At 28.7% G+C, this 17345-nt stretch overlaps 1 protein-coding gene across 5 annotated transcripts in view; it reads left to right on the forward strand.

Moving 5' to 3' along the window:
- The window catches only part of LOC107448368 (Centaurin gamma 1A), a 108165-nt gene that overhangs the window by 23317 nt on the left and 67503 nt on the right, over positions 1-17345 (forward strand). For 4 of the 5 annotated variants that reach the window (XM_016063529.3, XM_043045784.2, XM_016063530.3 and 1 more), the window contains exon 2: positions 2974-3032. In XM_016063529.3, the coding sequence (XP_015919015.1) occupies positions 2974-3032 (59 nt within the window). Of the gene's footprint in view, positions 1-624; positions 731-2973; positions 3033-17345 lie in introns of those variants that run through there. The other variant, XM_016063531.4, reaches the window with a different exon arrangement.

Genomic DNA, 17345 nt, shown 5'->3' on the forward strand with positions numbered 1-17345 from the left:
CATAAAAAAACAAGTGTATCAGATAGTAGAAGAATCAGATTGTAAATAAATAAATAAAAAATTAGAAACCTATAATTACAATTTTCTTTTCTTCAAATCTTCTCCAATTTTTACATATGAGGAGTAGTTTTATTGGATTCATTTTTGAGGAATTGTTTTGAAATATATGGTTATTGTATGACATAAATGAAATATGACATGAATGAAATGTATGACAAAGTCAAATGAACCATTCAGGATTTCTAATTTACTTTTTAAAAGACGTTTTACTATCAGAATGTTTGTTAAATAAAATTATATTTTATTCAATTTTCTTTCTAGTTTGTTTCTGTTAAGTGTAATAATAATTTTTACTTTTTTTTTCTTGGTAACTTACAATATTTTTGTCGTTCTTTCCTGTTCTTTGAATTCATTCATGTTTTAAAAAGGAAATGAGTTATGGTGGCGTCAGTTTTGTTGCTGTTAGGTCAGAATAAAGCCTTCTTTAACTTTTTCTTTCACCCTGCCTTTTTACATTTGTTGATACACTTCATAAAACGTCCTCAAAGCCAATATCTTGTAAACGAACATCTTATCTTATGTATTGATAACGTTAAGAATGAAAGAAAAGATTAATGGGCGTATGATTCGGGGTAGGGTAATCTTAGTGGTAGCGAGTTCAATGACTAATTTATTATTTCTATTTAACGTTACTAAGCTTATTAGTCTGTCATGTGAGGAAATAGGAAAAGTAAGAAATTCAAATTTTCAATATTTTCGTTTTTTGTAAGCCATTTTCTTATTTTATAAATTTTTGAAATACTCTGTGTAACTGCAGTATGAATCTATAGTATTTTTCAGTGCATTTTTTATTCAAAAAACGTAAAGCGGATATTTATCTTTATGTTTTTTTTCTTTGTTACTAACTGTGATGCACAATTCTGTAATGTTTCTTAAAAATATGTATGTGTAACAACACATATACGCTGTTGTGTGCTGTATTGCTGCATGCTCATTAGAGATAGTTGAGTATCAATTTTTTTCGGTATTAGTTACAAGCTGATACCGATACACTCGGCTATTAGTTACCTGCTACTTTCTGTATCAGATAAATATTGATCGTAAATTTAGGTTTATATTAATAGAAGGGGTGAAAAATTATAAGCAAAGTTTTCATTGTTATACACTTAAAATGCGGATTTTTTCCTCAGTTGATTGAAATCGAACACTAAATTACAAATATTAGTTCCAGTAAAATTATAAAAATAGAATAAGACCATGGAAACAAAAAGTATATAACAATCATAAATTTTTATAATAATTATCGAGGATTTAAGTGAGTGATTAAAATAAAATAAATAAATCATTACATGAAACTTACCAAATGTTTCTTAATTTTTGTCAAAATAATTAGAAAAGAATTCATTGATAAACTATTGTGAATACAACCAATAAAAAAATATTAGTAATTAGATTTATATTAAATATTCGCATGAATTCTTTTTATAACTTTGCAGGTTTAAAAATTAAATTAAAATATAATGGGACTATATAATATTTCACCAAAATTTAATCATAAAGTGTATTGAATTCATTACGAATGAAGCTGTAGATATACCTAAAAAGAGCTGCTTTAGATATCAGTTCTATTTGTATCAATACCGATTCCTTCAGTCGGTTTTCAAAAAAGTCTCAATGTATCTAAAGTGCTCATGAATCGAACCCCGGTTACTCTGAAGTAGGTTTAAAACTTCATTACTATTGTTACTTGATATTTGTAATAGTTCGAATAGAACTTTTTACTACTGGATTCATTCGTTATTGATAAATGATACAAACCTTTTTAGTGCTGTTTTCTAGAGGTTGAATTTTTAAGATAATTTTCATTCTTTCATTTGTTATAAGTTTTATCCAACTTAATCTTTTAAAATTTAGTTTATACTAAATGCACTTGTTAATTTCATAATGTATTAATTTAAAATACTTGATACTTTTAAGTTCTAAGAACAAAGTATCAGATACATTGATACAAACCCATCTCTAATGTTCATGATTAAAATCTATACTAATTCTTACAAAAGTTGGACGTTTTTATTCCTTAAGTAGTAACTAATTGATAAACATTTTTTAAAGCAAAATTCAGATACTTTTATTGAAAAACAAAATTTTTTTAAAATCATTTTTCAAACAGACAAAACAAAAAAAAACATCGTAGAATGTACACTTGAAAGTTGACTCAATATGAATTATATTACTCAATATGAATTATATAACTCGATACGAATAATATTATTAATAAAAACTCGATACTTAGGGCGTAAACTTTTACATCTGAATGATATTTTTTTTAAGTCATGTTGTTACATCATTTCAAATTTTGATCATACTATATTAGAACCTTAAATTTTTTCATTTTTTTTTATGATAAGCAACTCCAAAAACTCTTAATTCATATTTGACATGGATTAAAAAAATATATATTAAGTACTATAATTACTGAACACCCTGTATGAAGATTTCAGGTAAACATATGAGATTTGTTTTTTTACATTTCAACTAATAGGGGGAAAATTTATAAATAAAATCAAAGAATATATCCCTCTTTTCAGTTGCCTAATAACTGAAAATAATTTGACGAAATTTCCCCTGTACCATGGATTATTTGACAAAATTCTCAGATACACAGTTTCCTTATAAGTGATACAGGTGTTTCCTTATAAGTGATATGATTTGAAACATTATTCATTTTTTGTGTTATTCGTTTATTCACCGCGATGTTTCCGTTTTATGTTTTAGTCGAATTTCTTATTTTGAAAATTTACGCATTGAATTAGTATATTTTTATTTTTGAAAAAGTAATTTTAAAAAAAAATCATTCATTTATTCACAGAATACTGTTAATGAATCGATGTAATTTATTTTATTAACTTAAAAACATTAATTTTAATTTATGTTTCTTTCAAAGCTTATTTTCATTGTAACTTTTTATTCCAGATTCCTTTGTAAATAGTCAAGAATGGACTCTAAGTCGGTCTGTTCCGGATTTGAGACTGGTGAGTTTTGTAATCCATTACTTTTGTAACGCGGGAATGCATTACAAATAATTCTTAATTGGAGATTAAATTTATGCATGTTTGTTTAACGAATAGCAATTCGTTCTCTTATAATATTTTTCAGACCTGTGGAAAACTCACGTTATAAAGTAAAGTATTGCATTCCCGCATAAGCTTGTTGTGGGCCAGGGGCTGTTTTTCGAAGGCTCCGTCTTCATATGAAATGATGCGTTATTGTGAATAATATGCTATTTTTATAACTGCTGTGAGTTTGCAACTGTTAGTCATGACTGTTAGGCCTATCTAAAGCCAGCGCTGTCTACGACTATTATGAAAATGGCGCAAAATGTCACTATCGAAAAAAACAACAACACAGATTTGTGAAAATGAAAAGCGTTTGTGGTCTACTTTTTTAATAGTTAAAAACTTACTCCAATGCTGCACTACCTGGGCTCATAAAAATTGCAAAAACTGAGAATAAGGCAGTGATTTTGATAATTTTCATCTAGGTTGAAAAATGTCGCCAAATTGGCGATTTTTAAAAAAGTTTAATACCTTTTAAAATATTTAAGTCATTTGTCTTTTCTTAAGTCCAGATAATTCGTCACGGCAGGATTATATATATATTTTAAAATCATCGCATTACTTTCTGTGTAAGGCACTGTCACTTTTTTATTTTCCTTGGCTGTGGCGACAGAGCTTCGAAAAATACCGTTAACTTCTATAACTTATGGAGGTTACGGTTCCATTATTTTGTAACCAACAGAATTATTGTTGGCAATGTTGTGAGCATTGCACACAGTCTGTTTAATTCTCAGATAAGCTGGTATCTATCGATTTGAAGCTGGGATCACAGTTAGTGCAAAAAGGAATTTTGAAAGTTACTATTCTTATTTATTTTTTAAAAGAATTTGAAATTAAAAAAAAAATTATTTAAATCATTATGTCACTGTCTGCACGCACTGTCAACATCACTCTGTGCAATAAATTTGTTCACTCAATGTACATCAAAAATAAATGTAGAAAATAGTATCTACAAAACTGTTTTATTGGGTATCTAAAAGTAGAATTGAACTTTTTAAATATTTCCAATAGAATTTTCTTCGAATGGCTGTTCACATTTAAATTTTCATTAACCTCTATAAATTATGGAGGTTACGGTTCCACTATTTTGTGACGAACGGCATTATTGTTGCAATGTTGGCAGCATTGCGCACAGTCTGTCTTTATTTCTCAGATAAGCTGGTTCCTTTAGGTCTGAAGCTGGGATTACAGTTGCAATCTGGAAAATATGGTCCCAATTGTTTTGTCAATAGAGCACTCCAAAGTTTGGACCCTTTAATGTTAATTTTACTTTTTGCGTATTTCGTTATATATCCAGAACATTTTAATAGAATAAAAAAAGTTCGAATTTTAAAGTATACAATTTTTTGCATCATTTTAAAGAATATAATTTTACATGGCAAATTATAAAATTTGAGCAAAATCGGTCAAATAGTTTCTGAGAAATTGAATTTGAAAAAAATCAGATATTTAATATTTAATTCTAAGGAACTATTCGACTTACTACCCCCTATATTTTGGGGGTCAGAAATCTGAATCTATCGAAAAAAGGCACGCTTATTCAAAAGTATGTTTTTGTGTCTAATTTTGTAACTTAAAATATCGTCTGCTCTTATTAATTAGCATATTTGAGGTCACCCCTTCGAGCCATTCAGATTGAGTCCTAGAACGTGAAGATCCGATCATTAGATCAAAAGTATTCAAAGTGGTCCTTTTTTTGCGCACTGTACTTTGTCGCAATATATCCTATTCCAGCTTTACTGTCATTAAACACTACATTCAATTCAACTTCCACGAAACAACTTAAAATTATTTATAATGAATAAATAAAAAAAATAGCGAAATAAAAAATCGAGCAAGGGAAAAAAAACAAGGAAAAAAATTGAGGGAAATCCACATTTCTAGAGCGAAAACTACTATAACATCGGTGATTTGTATTTTAAGCCGCAACTTAGATGAATGCATATCAAATCAACTACAGCTATTCCAAAGGTTATGTCTTACGCAAGGTTGCGAAGGTTACACAAAATTTATATTTTAGTTTTAAGTTGGTTTTTTAAAATAAATAAATTAAGGAAAATCGATAATTTAAGATTATTCCAAAATAACTCTGTGAATTTCAGGAAATAATATTTTCAAACCCTTGAAACTGAATGTCTAAAATTAAGCAACCTGTCGATATAAAACTGCAAAAAATATTCTAGAGTGTTTTATCTTTTTATTTTTGTAAAATATGTTCATATTCTCTTCTTTATAAAATGTACATTCCCTACTTTATAATGGTAAAGTGTTCCTTGTCCAAAAAATATTTTTTTATAAGTACCCCATTTTGTTCGATTTGAGATTATCGATACAAATACAAGGGATTAATTATCGATATAAATACAAGGTATTGATTATCGATACAAATACCCTTCTTTTCCCCGTTTTTGAGCTGTTACATTGTTAAAAATCTTCAAATAACTAAACTAAACCGAAATTCAAAACAGATCCCTAGCAATTATTTAAGATAATGAATGTTATTGTTAAGGAAATAATATAAGATTTCTACAACCATTATTATCTAAAGCAGTTTTCATTTGTGTATATTAACACTTTAAGTAAGAAAAAATTGCTTTTTAATAAAATTGCAACTTTTTAAACCAAGAAATATGAATACAAAATCTGCTAATTTTTTTTTTTGTGGAAAAAAAAAAGCTCAAGTAATAGGCGAATGTTTTCAAGATTATACAATGACATATTTTATCACTTACATATATGGAAATAAAAAAATCTTAAAATGTATGGGATCGAGACTACAAGTGTGGGGGAGAAATCTTTGTTTAAGTAGGTGGAGAAGTGAAAACTATCTTTGAATCCTCCCTAATGTGAAAAAAGAAAGTTACTATTGTTGCACAAAAATAATAAATAAAAAATAAAATAAATAAATAATACAAATAATAATAAATAAAAATAAGAAGAATTAAGGTTAACTTCTAAACCTTGACCTCTTTTAGCGGTAGGCTGCAAAATCACATCGAAAACTGCTTAAATTAGGAAGCACGTGTCTCCCCTGGAGCAGAATATTATTTTTTCGTCTGTTTTCTTTGATATACAGAAAGCTTCATTCTGATGTCTTATTATGTTTTTTTAAAAGATAATATGATATTAATATAAGGCAATTGTTTAGTAGATTTATTTTTCTTAAACTGCTTATAAATTTTAGTTCATTAGTTTCTATTAAAAAAAAGAAAAAAAAAAGAAATGAATTTTTAACTTTTCTTACCAATAACTTTAACTCTTTAATCGATAATTGATTCTTAACAACCGATTTTATGATTATCTCATTTGCATTAAAGCCAAAATATTAACACGCATTTTTTCGTAATCATAAATACCAGGTTTCATAATTTTTTTTCATACCATGTGATAGCAAAGTACCATTCCAAAGTGATGAAGTTTACTATTGAAAATTTATAATTTCTACATTATACAAGAATTTTCTATTTCTAGAAATTGAAAGTATGCACATTAAGTTTACATTATGTTTTCAGAAAATATTTTTGATTAAAAGTACCTAAATAAAATGTTGTGTTGAATATTTTTAACAATTTTATTTAAGAAAAAAAGAACTCTAGCCAAACATTTTAAATGTGAGGCTGATTTTAAGAAAGCTTATTCTAAGAACAAGATTTTTTTTTTTAAGAGGGGTTGTTCTACGTTGTTTTTATTATCTCAATAAAGTGTTCGTTTCTTTGATATATATTTAATTTTTTTTTAGGTTACAAAAAAAATCGTTAGATCAACTTTTTAACATTTTGTTAAGGTTGAAATAATTACTTCAAATTTCAAGGCCAAACTGCATTCAAAGACACTATAATTTCTAAGAGTCCAGGCGTATTTTGAAAATAAGTACAAAATACTTATATATCTGGGTCGGTTATTTATTTTCAGAAGTGTCCAAGGGATCAGTATCTTTTTTTTTTTTTTTAAATCATTCATAGTTACAATGCTGCTTACATTTGCCAGAGTTTACCAAATTCTAGTTTTACTGTCACTAAACACTACATTTAACTCAATTTCCACGAATCTTATGAAAATCTATTTATTTCTACATTTTACCTTTCTATAGATGATTGCACAATATTTTAACAAATCCAGATCTCAACATCCGAAAAAAAGAAGGAAAGACAATACTATTTTTATTTCCATAAATCAACTGAATAAATAAATATATATAAAACATAACAGAGCATAATTGTTTCCTCATTAGAAATTTATCAAACATCTTGCGGAATGTATGACTCAAACTTGTTAACACTCTCTTATATAAATATATACAATACTGTCAAATTAGATCTAGCCGATAACTTAACGAAAAACAAATATGTAATGCCGAGGTTTTATAAATATAGAAAATGCCAATTATTATATCAAGAATTGCATCACTTACTTATATCTCTCTTTAGTATAAAAGCAGTAACAAGTTATTATTCGAACAGACGAATCACTGTATTTATGAGGCAACGTAAATATGACTTTATCCGATGTAGCATTTAGGTATACTTACTGAGATGTTTTTTAGATGTGATTTATTTTGATTCAAAAATTTACCAAAAATATAGATATTTCTGAAAAAAAAATTCAGTAATATTCGTAAAAAGGTTTTTCTAGAACAGTGGTCGGTAAAACTACATTATTTTTGTAATTACTTTGTTATAAATTTAGTTAACTACTACTACTTTTTAAAAATGCAGTGTCTGCAAACTACTTTGGAATTTAGTAACTAACTACTTCACTACTTTAAAGAGACGAACTTTGCTGGAGAACTTAATTTAACCCTATGTTCAAAATGGTTTTGAATAAGAAATTGACTTACATTAAATATAAGGGAATGATTAAGAATTATTTATCCATGTTTAAATGAGCCAGTTTGTTATTCCCAAATATTTTTTTTTGTTCGAATTTGTTCATTTTACCTTAAATTTTTTATGCCTTTTTCTGCAGCGAATGTTTAATTTAAGAAGGGCGAAACTATCAAATACAGTCGTCCCCACTTAATCGCCCCTCGGATAATCGAATAACCCGCTTATACGAATAAAATTTAATGGAATTAATTCATTTTACATTAAACTAATGTTGAACTTCCCTGTTTAAACGGTTATTTGTTGTTTTTTGCCCCCGCTTAATTGAATAAAGAAGTGGTACTGAAATGGAAAAAAAAATTGTCAATTTTAGAGTAATATTTAACCAGCTAATATAGAATTTCCCTTTTTCAGTTAAGATATGGTTACAATAGGTGGTCATTTCAATAGGGACTTCTTATTATAGTAGGTACTTGAGATGAAGTTGAAAAATTAATCAAATCTTGCTGCCAGTTATACATTGAAGTAAACGAAGGGGGTTTTACCCCTCTTTGACTTACTTCACTCACACATCATTTAGTATGTAAAAAAGGGATAGAGTGATTTGTTTTTAGGTCAAGACTTGTGGTCCCCTCTTGATGCACTATTAGCTTTGATAAGAAAAAGTTTTAAAAACCTAATACACTAGTGTAAAGAGTGTCTTTTTCTTAAGTGGAATAACGGCTTAATCCAGTGAATAATTTTGAGTTGGTTGCAAGTTGAGCGCGAAAAAGAATGATTTAAATCTATCGGAAAAAAACAATGAATCTTAGAAACAATAAATTTCAAAGAAATCCCCAACTAAAATAGCGCATTAATTAGGAATTTCTCAAGTTTCAAAGATTAGAAGAAAAAAAATTCTGCATGTGTTTGAAAGGAATACGCACAAGTTATGAAAATTTTTGTAGAAACAAAAAGGGAATATCTAATCTTGATAAATTGAAAAATTAAACCGGTATAAAAAAGTCTTCAATTATAGAATTTTTCGGATAGGTTTAAATAATATTTTAGTTCCTACATGATACTTTTTACTAACATTGATTTATTTTTATGTAACTGCAAATGACATTTTTTTATGATACTAAGGAAGAAAGTTTTAATTATAATTATTTATTGATCATATAAGTGAGTTTATTTAATCAAACCGCGATACTAAACCATTAAAAAGTAAAATTTCTTGAAAATTCAGAATTTTAGACTGAATATTGCATTCCCCTTTTAATCAAATAACCCGCTTAATAGCATAGATTTGGCTGGAACCGATGGTATTCCTTTAAGCGGAGTTGACTGTACTTACAATTTTTTAATTGTTTCATGCTCTTTTATTTCCCCCAAGAAATTAAGTACATTGGAAATATGTTACCTTTCTTTGAAATAACATCAATGTTTCACACGCCTGCATTCGCAAGAGAAAGTGTGACTGTATTGGTTAATTATCTATTTTTCGTAATGGCTAGTTATACGTGATTTTAAATACGTAATTTCTATTAACGCTCAACTGCAACCATAGGGTAATTTTCATTGCATCCCCCGAAGATTTGTACCCACCCATCAAAGTCGATAAATTAGTTGCTTTAGAGTCGTGTTACTATCCTGAGCTAACGTTAAAAGTAGTTGCCAGGATTCGCTACAAACTATTGCTTTTTTTTTTATATCGTACTACTCACTAAACTACTTTTTTTTAAAAAAAAGTAGCATCTACGCTACCAACTACGAAAAGAAGTAGAAACTACAGTAGTTTCACTACTTAAAGTGCGCTACTTCCGACCACTATTCTAGAAACAGTGTCATTTTTAGTGAGTAAAAATTAAGAAAAACTATTCGAGCGCATGTTCCACTTTTTAATTGTTATTTGCCTGCAAAATGAACTATGTTCATTCATTTATTACTATTTTTTTCTTCTATTTTTTTTTAAAATTTTTCTTTTTTATTTCGTCACTGTTTGGGCGTTGCGGGTAAGCCAAGCGTTTGGTTTCAAAAAAACTCAGTCTATTTCCGCTTAAGTATTGCAGAAGATAGAGAGAGAGAAAACGCTGTTTTTATTCAGGAATAAAAATGAGTAAGTGTTTTTAGTATTTTCAGAAAGAATTCAAATTCATTAATGTTTTAACATGGTTTTATTTTTCATCATAGAGGGATTTAATATAAATTCGTTTTAATTCGCTAGTCTTAGTTTGATTTGTTTAACCGTGCAAACGAATGAAATAAATACCAGTGTCAGTTATGAAATATTTATAAAAATTAAGAAAAGCTGGACAAAGTAAATTTTTTGAAAAAATAATGTTTGAAGAAAAAAACAAAATAAAACCAGAACTGTTATTGATCAGAATCATGTTAAAGAGAACTAGGCAGGTTAATATTGGTATTAAAAACCAATAAATAAAAGTAAATAAATAAAAAACTGAGGAGGGTAAAAAAAAAAGTATTTTCTAGTCATTTTGATTGGTTTTTTTAAACTTATAAAAATAATTTAATCTATATTTTTTACATGATGTTTTCTGGCGAATCTAAAAAACAATTTCTCTTATAATAATCCATTTTTTAATTATTATATGTGTATATCTTATCACCCATAGCATGCGGGTGACACTGTTTATAACACCCGTTTACAAAGTGCTTAGAGAAATGTCTTACATTGTATCATGTTGTTACATACAAAACGTCGGATTTTTTAAAGCAACTTTGTTAAGCCTTTTTTTTAATAAATGTTTCTTCCCTACATATGAACAGGTTTTTTAAGACTATCACGCTATCACCAATAAAAATTCATCAATAGTCGATTGTTTATATCATCTACTTATTAGAAACTCTTAATAGCGCAGTATTAGGCTTAGATCTGCAATCTTATCACGATCAGAGAGAGAGAGAGGGAAAAAAAATCTGATTTTAACTAAAGCATGAAAAAAAAATCATAAAACATTTTAGCAAAAAAGCTTTCCGAACACTAGCATTTTTACGTAACTACGTGCTATATCGTATAATAGAAGGGAAGCACTTAAAGAATGAATCGATTTTCAAATGTAATATTTTCTTTAGGCGAAAGAATACTGCTTCCTCATCATTCTCGAAGTCATCTTTCCAGGTAGCGCTTTACGTAGAGTACAGTAACCCGATGAAAGCAGTTATTTTTTTTTCTTTCTTTCTGTAACAAATATGAAGTGCAAGGTTTAGGAAGAATGCCAAGATGCGGAGCGTGAAAATTGATTTTTTGAAGTGTGGAACGTGATATCTAAGTTTTGTCATTTTTGAAAGTGCATTTCTATATTCTTATCGAACTTAACGCCTTTCCATCGATTTATAATTTTAATAATACGGTGAAAAATTAATAACAGAGTTCGTTTGTTTTAAATAAAATCAAGTAATGAATATTTCCATTCATCTTTTCCTTCTCCAAATCAATGTTTTCTAAGAGCTCCCCACGAAATCCATATTCAAACTTAATTTTTTTAAAAAGTAACTACATAATTTTTTTAAGAGAAGAAAAACTCGTAATTTTTACCCAAGAGGGCACGACGGCGTGCACCTTTCCCTGCTTACTTCTTATCATATTTGTCGCTATTTCAAAAGTACAATATTCAGCTTAATTTCTAAACTTGCACACATTACTTATAGGTGGTGGAAGATATAGGAAATTCGATATCGCTATACACATTGCCAGGAAACAACACTATTTCAGGATGAGGCATGGTGGATTTGAGGATAGAGCTTTCGCATTCCAATAAGGTGAACCGGGTTCGAATCCCAGCGATGGCTGGTTGATACGAATTTCGCACCCGGCTCTCACCGGCCACAGTGCTGACGTAAAACATCCTCAGTGGTAGACGTATCATGGGTTAGAGTCTCCTTGCCGTCAGACTAACCGTGGGAGGTTTTCGTGGGTTTCTTCTCCATGTAACGCAAATGCGGGTTAGCTCCACTAAAAAGTCCTCCACAAAGGCAAATGTCTCCCAATACTTGATCCAGGAGTTCCTTGTCTCCTGATCTGGGTTCAAAATTACTATACTGCGGAGTTGAACATTGGTAGTCGTAAACCCAAAATTGGGTCGACTGTTCAACGACGGTTATAAGATAAAAAATAAATAAAATAAATATTTCACGATGAGCCGAAGTGACTCGGGGGATAGAGCGCTGTTTTCCCATAATGTGAATTTGGTTTCGAATCATAGAGAGGAGTGGTCCGCAGCCAGCTCGCACCGGCCACAGTGCTGACAAAAAGTATCCTCAGTGGTATCATGGGCCAGAATCCCCTTGTTGTCCGTTTAACTGTGGGTGGTTTTCGTAGTTTTCCTCTCCATGTAACGCAAATATGAGATAATTTCCTCATAAAGTTCTTCACGAAGACAACTTTCTCCCAATACTTAATCCAAGAGTTCTCCTGTCCACTGGGTTGCGTTCAAAATTTACGATAATATATTTGAAAATTATCATTATCGCGTTTGCTCGTGATATTATCGTGTTCATTACTTATTGTTGTGAAAATGTATTTTTTACGTTGTTCATTATTTTTGTTAACCAAATCAAAGTTATCAACACACAATAATATTGTATTCAAAAATTATCATTATCGATAATACTCGTGATATAATTATATCGGATATTTATTTTTGTCGAAAATTATCGAATGAATGCTTGGTATTTATCGTAAGACTTATTAATGATATATCACGAGAATGCATATTAAAATATATTTATCGTCATATTTAGAAAATATCAATATTTCACGTTACATCGGTTTTGTTACTGTATTCAGTTCAAGGTAACTTCGATGGCTGGCAATATATATATATANTATAAATAAATAAAAATCAACTAAAAAATAAACATTTTATGTCTCTTTCTTGCAACCGGATCCAAAGACAATAGTAATGAATAGGTAATAAAAAATATTTTGTCTATCGAAACCGTATGTTGAGTTGTAGAGTAAAAATTCTAAACTCAACTTCACGATTACAATAGAAATTCCAGAGGTCAAAAGATTTCAATATTTTTTTTTAGAGACAAAATGCAACCACTAATATCTAATTTAAGGCCGACCAAGTGGCCGAGTGGTTAGCGTGTCTGACTGTGGAGTCATTGGCCACGGGTTCGAATCATTTAAGTTAAAAGATAATATACAAGATATGTTGAGCTTAAATCAGCATTCAAAATTGCGATTTTAATCAACAGATTTTTTTTTATTTTTTGAAATCATTAATTTAAATCAAAATTATTTTTTAAGAAAAAATCACTAATTTTAAAATTTATAAATCATTTTAATATAGTATGAGATTGTTTAATTTTTTTGTTGTTTTTCATATTTATTGCAAATATATTGCTGTTTTAATAAGTTTCAATTAGCAAAATTACATTAATACTTAATGTGCTTTAAATAACAGCACTTATGAAATAACATTTTAAAAGTCTTGTGATTCTTTACGCTTTTTCAAAATGCAAATAAATAGCAAAGGGAAAAGTTAGTACAGTTTTTTAATACCTATATAACTTTAAAAGTAGTTATTGAGTGTAATACCTCCAATTTCGAGATATGAAACATAGTCTTCAAAACAGCATTTTATTTTAATATTGTAAATATATTTCTAAATCTGAAAGTTCATACAATATTCAAAGAAACATTAAAAGAAAGCTGTTGAAAAATTCAGATTGCCTTTTTTTGTAGTGAAGTTTTTTTTCCTCTCTTTTTAGTAATCGGGTAAGTTAAGTTAATCTGCATTGGAATTTTGTCCACCTATAGGTTAGGTAAAGTAAAAGCAATTAATTTTGTCATTCCAAGAAGTGAAAAGAAAAAAAAATACTTTGTTATTAATTTTGCTTATTTTAGTCTGTTTTTCATTACTTATTAATGATATATTTCTGTTCCATTTCCAACAAATTTGAATTATGCATTTGTATGCATTATTCATTGTTAGAAAACAGTTTTTTTCACTGTTAGGAAACAAATAGTTTTAAATGCATTATTATTATTATTATACTTATAAAATTAAACTAATTATAAACTGAAGATACTAAAAATAATAAATAATAATGTTAGATATAAAGTATTTTTAATAAAAGTAAAATAAAAATTATGATATAAATAAGGAAAATTAAGCTAAATCGAATAAAAAAATCTTTTTATTAGAAAAACTAAATCAGCATGGACCCTAATTATTTACGATATCTGTAGTTTATTGGTTCCTCCTAGCTCCATGATTGGTTCATATCTACTGTTACTCAAAGATATTCATTTGGGGGGGGGGGGNGGGAGAATTATTTCAAGGTTCTTATTAAAATCAACCCAGTTCTAAAAAATGTTAAATCTCGTTTTAAATTTATTGATTCGTGTTATCGTTTTGTTTGATAATGCGTATGAAGAAATTTTTTGTTAACAGACAATCTTATTTCCAATTTTTTCCCCATGAATTACTTATTTGTTTTATTTATGGATGCAATTTGAATTGCTGTGGATTTTTTCTAATTTTTGAGTTCTAGCTTCTCAATTTATGAATAATGTATAATTTTTTTGATTTTTCTTTAATATTTCAAAGTTTCCTTAACTGATGCATTTACATTTAAAAAAATCCTGTATAGTTATACTGTATCGCTCATGGGCTGCAATAGTGGCACAACTCAAAAAACACGTGTTTTGGACAAAGAACAGGTGTATATATGAAAATACACATTCTTTTCAGCAGCAATACTAGCACAACTCTAGCAAAACGTGAAGGTAATCTTCGTTTAAGCAAACTAAAGCATTAGTAATGCATTTTCCTTAGCGATGAAAACGTTAAACCCACTTATCTCAAAACATGATTTTTTTATTCTTGACTTCGAAGGCATCCATTACGATTCATGCACTGAAAATTGGCTTGTAAACCCGGAGGATATGTTTTGTCAATGAAAAGCTCATAAGCTGTTAAAAATTGAGTGAGACAGCTGCAGTTGGCATTCTACATAGCTCTCTTTCTTATAAACGAGAATCTATGTTTGTAGTGAAAGTTTTTTGAAATTCATTTGTTGAAATAAATTTAGTGGCCAGTCATTCTAAAATAAATTTGTTTAAATTGACACAATTTATGAGAAATTAGTGTCTAAAATTTCTGTTGTTTATAATTCGTTACCTAACTATTCTAAATATACTCATAAATGTAAAAAAAAAACAAAGGCAAACGTTTTCAAAAATTAGTCCTTAACTCCCATTCGAATATTTAATATTTTGTTAATCTAAGAAGTTTCTTATTGTAATAAAAATTATACAGGATTTGTTACGATTTATTCCTAGGTTTGGAATTCTTATTACAAGTAAACTATTACCAATGCATCAACACATTTTACTTTACCGGATAAAGAAACATCACATGTATTTTTACAGAAATATTCAATTTGGGGAACCTTTGGTGATACGGCAAAAGTCAAGACTCGCTGCAGCATGTCTCAATCAATGATAGCGACTGTGAACCTTTGGTGATAAGGCAGACTTCAAGTCTGAAGTTAAAACTCGCTGCAACATGTCTGAATCAATGATAGCGAATACGATTGTGATCTTTCGTTGTAATTCTGTTAAATCACGTGGCATTTGGTCACGAACACATAATATTTAATGCAACGCCATAAATAAATCACACGGAGTTAAGTCTGGAAAGCGCAGCAGACATGGAAGAAGTCAAGTGCCATCTTCCGACCAGCGTTAAATCCAACGATGAGGAATCTTGCTATTTAAAAAATCAGTAACATCTGTACAGATAATGTAGAAGGGGGCGCTTTCATCTTGTTTAAAAATGAATGCATAATTTTCCTGTAATTGGGACAATAAGCACAGTTGTAGCATATCGAGGTTAACAACGCCATTAGCCGCAAATTGACTTAAGAATTGAAGTTTGCGACATCACCAAAAGTTCACATTGTTGAACATTTGTGGGAAAAAAACTTATGATACCTATTTTTCAGGTAAAGTAAAATTTGTTGATGTCTTGGTAATATTTTGTATGTTTTTAGCCTTCCAAGTTCCGAAGAAAGTTGTGACACACCCTGTATTTACATTTCATATTGTAATAAAAATTATAAATCATATTGTGATAAAAAGTATACATATCAAGGATCCCAAATTAATATTTAAGCGGAGAAGAAACAAAAACTTTATCGAAACGCTTATGAATTTCATAGAAGGAAGCGGGTTGAAAAACATGACAACCATTTTTACTGCCTGATTAAATTTGGAGGCATTTCTAATAACCGTTTTTCAACTAATCTCTATTTTTTTTTTTTTAAAGACAATCTCTGTTTCAAAGTCTTTAAGAATCTCGGTTTCTTCCGGGATTCGTGTTTTTAGTCCTGCCTTCATTAGCAGTGATTTGGTAGATTTCGATAGCGTTTTGGTTTTTCTTCACATAAATATTAATTTACTACCCCTTATGTCTAATATTCAGTTAGGAATGAGATTCTAAAAATAAATTTCACGGACAGTTATCACTGTGGGTCCTGTATATATTTTTGAATCCAACAAAAAACGTCGTTTAAAATCTTACCTTTTCCCAAAATGTTCTTTTGTTTTTTTTTAATCATTACATTTTAATGTTTAGTAATATTAATTATTTTTTATTTTGCTTATACAAATCAAAACGAGGCAAGGGAATTATTTAAATATGGGACTTTTTTATTTTTATTTTGGAGTTTTCCGGGATGGGAAATTCGAGGATTTTCTAACATTGCGAACTTAATATGAAGTTCCATGTTACTAAAACTATGATGAAACCTTCCTGATTATGCATAGTTATTTAATAATTATTCCTTTATTATTCATATTGCGCATCACGGAAGTTAGATTTGACGTCTGTACTTCATAGTTGAAAAATGAATAAATCGCGTGTTTGGAGGTTTACCTGAAGCATCAATTAATCATACCGCACTCAAATTTTAAGAAATCACTGTTTTTTCTCCCATTTTTTTTATTTTTAAAATATCAGTAATTATAAAAATATTTTTCCTTTTAAATTTAAAAAAATATGTGGCTGATATTGTGATATTCGTTTAAGACACAAATGTTGAGAAATATATTGTAAAAAAAATAAAATAAAAATAAGTTTCAAAAATTTCGGTTTAGTTTCGTTTTTTTTTTCTTTCTAATTTTATTTAGGTCACGAAATAATAAATATAATGTTAAGGGAATTTTTAAAATAAGTAGTGGGTAATTAGGTGTGTAATTTTAAATTTTTTGTATTGTAGTAAAATAATAATAAATTTATGCATATTTTATAATATTATTCCTGTTACACATTTCCTCCATTTTTGCAATATTATCACACTCACATCACAGAACGAAATGACGTCTCAAAATATCATAATTTTGAGTTGTGCACAAAATAAGCACCGCGAAGGTCACACGAATTACGTA

The sequence above is a fragment of the Parasteatoda tepidariorum genome, chromosome X1 (genome assembly GCF_043381705.1).
Source record: "Parasteatoda tepidariorum isolate YZ-2023 chromosome X1, CAS_Ptep_4.0, whole genome shotgun sequence".
NCBI classification, from domain to species: domain Eukaryota; kingdom Metazoa; phylum Arthropoda; class Arachnida; order Araneae; family Theridiidae; genus Parasteatoda; species Parasteatoda tepidariorum.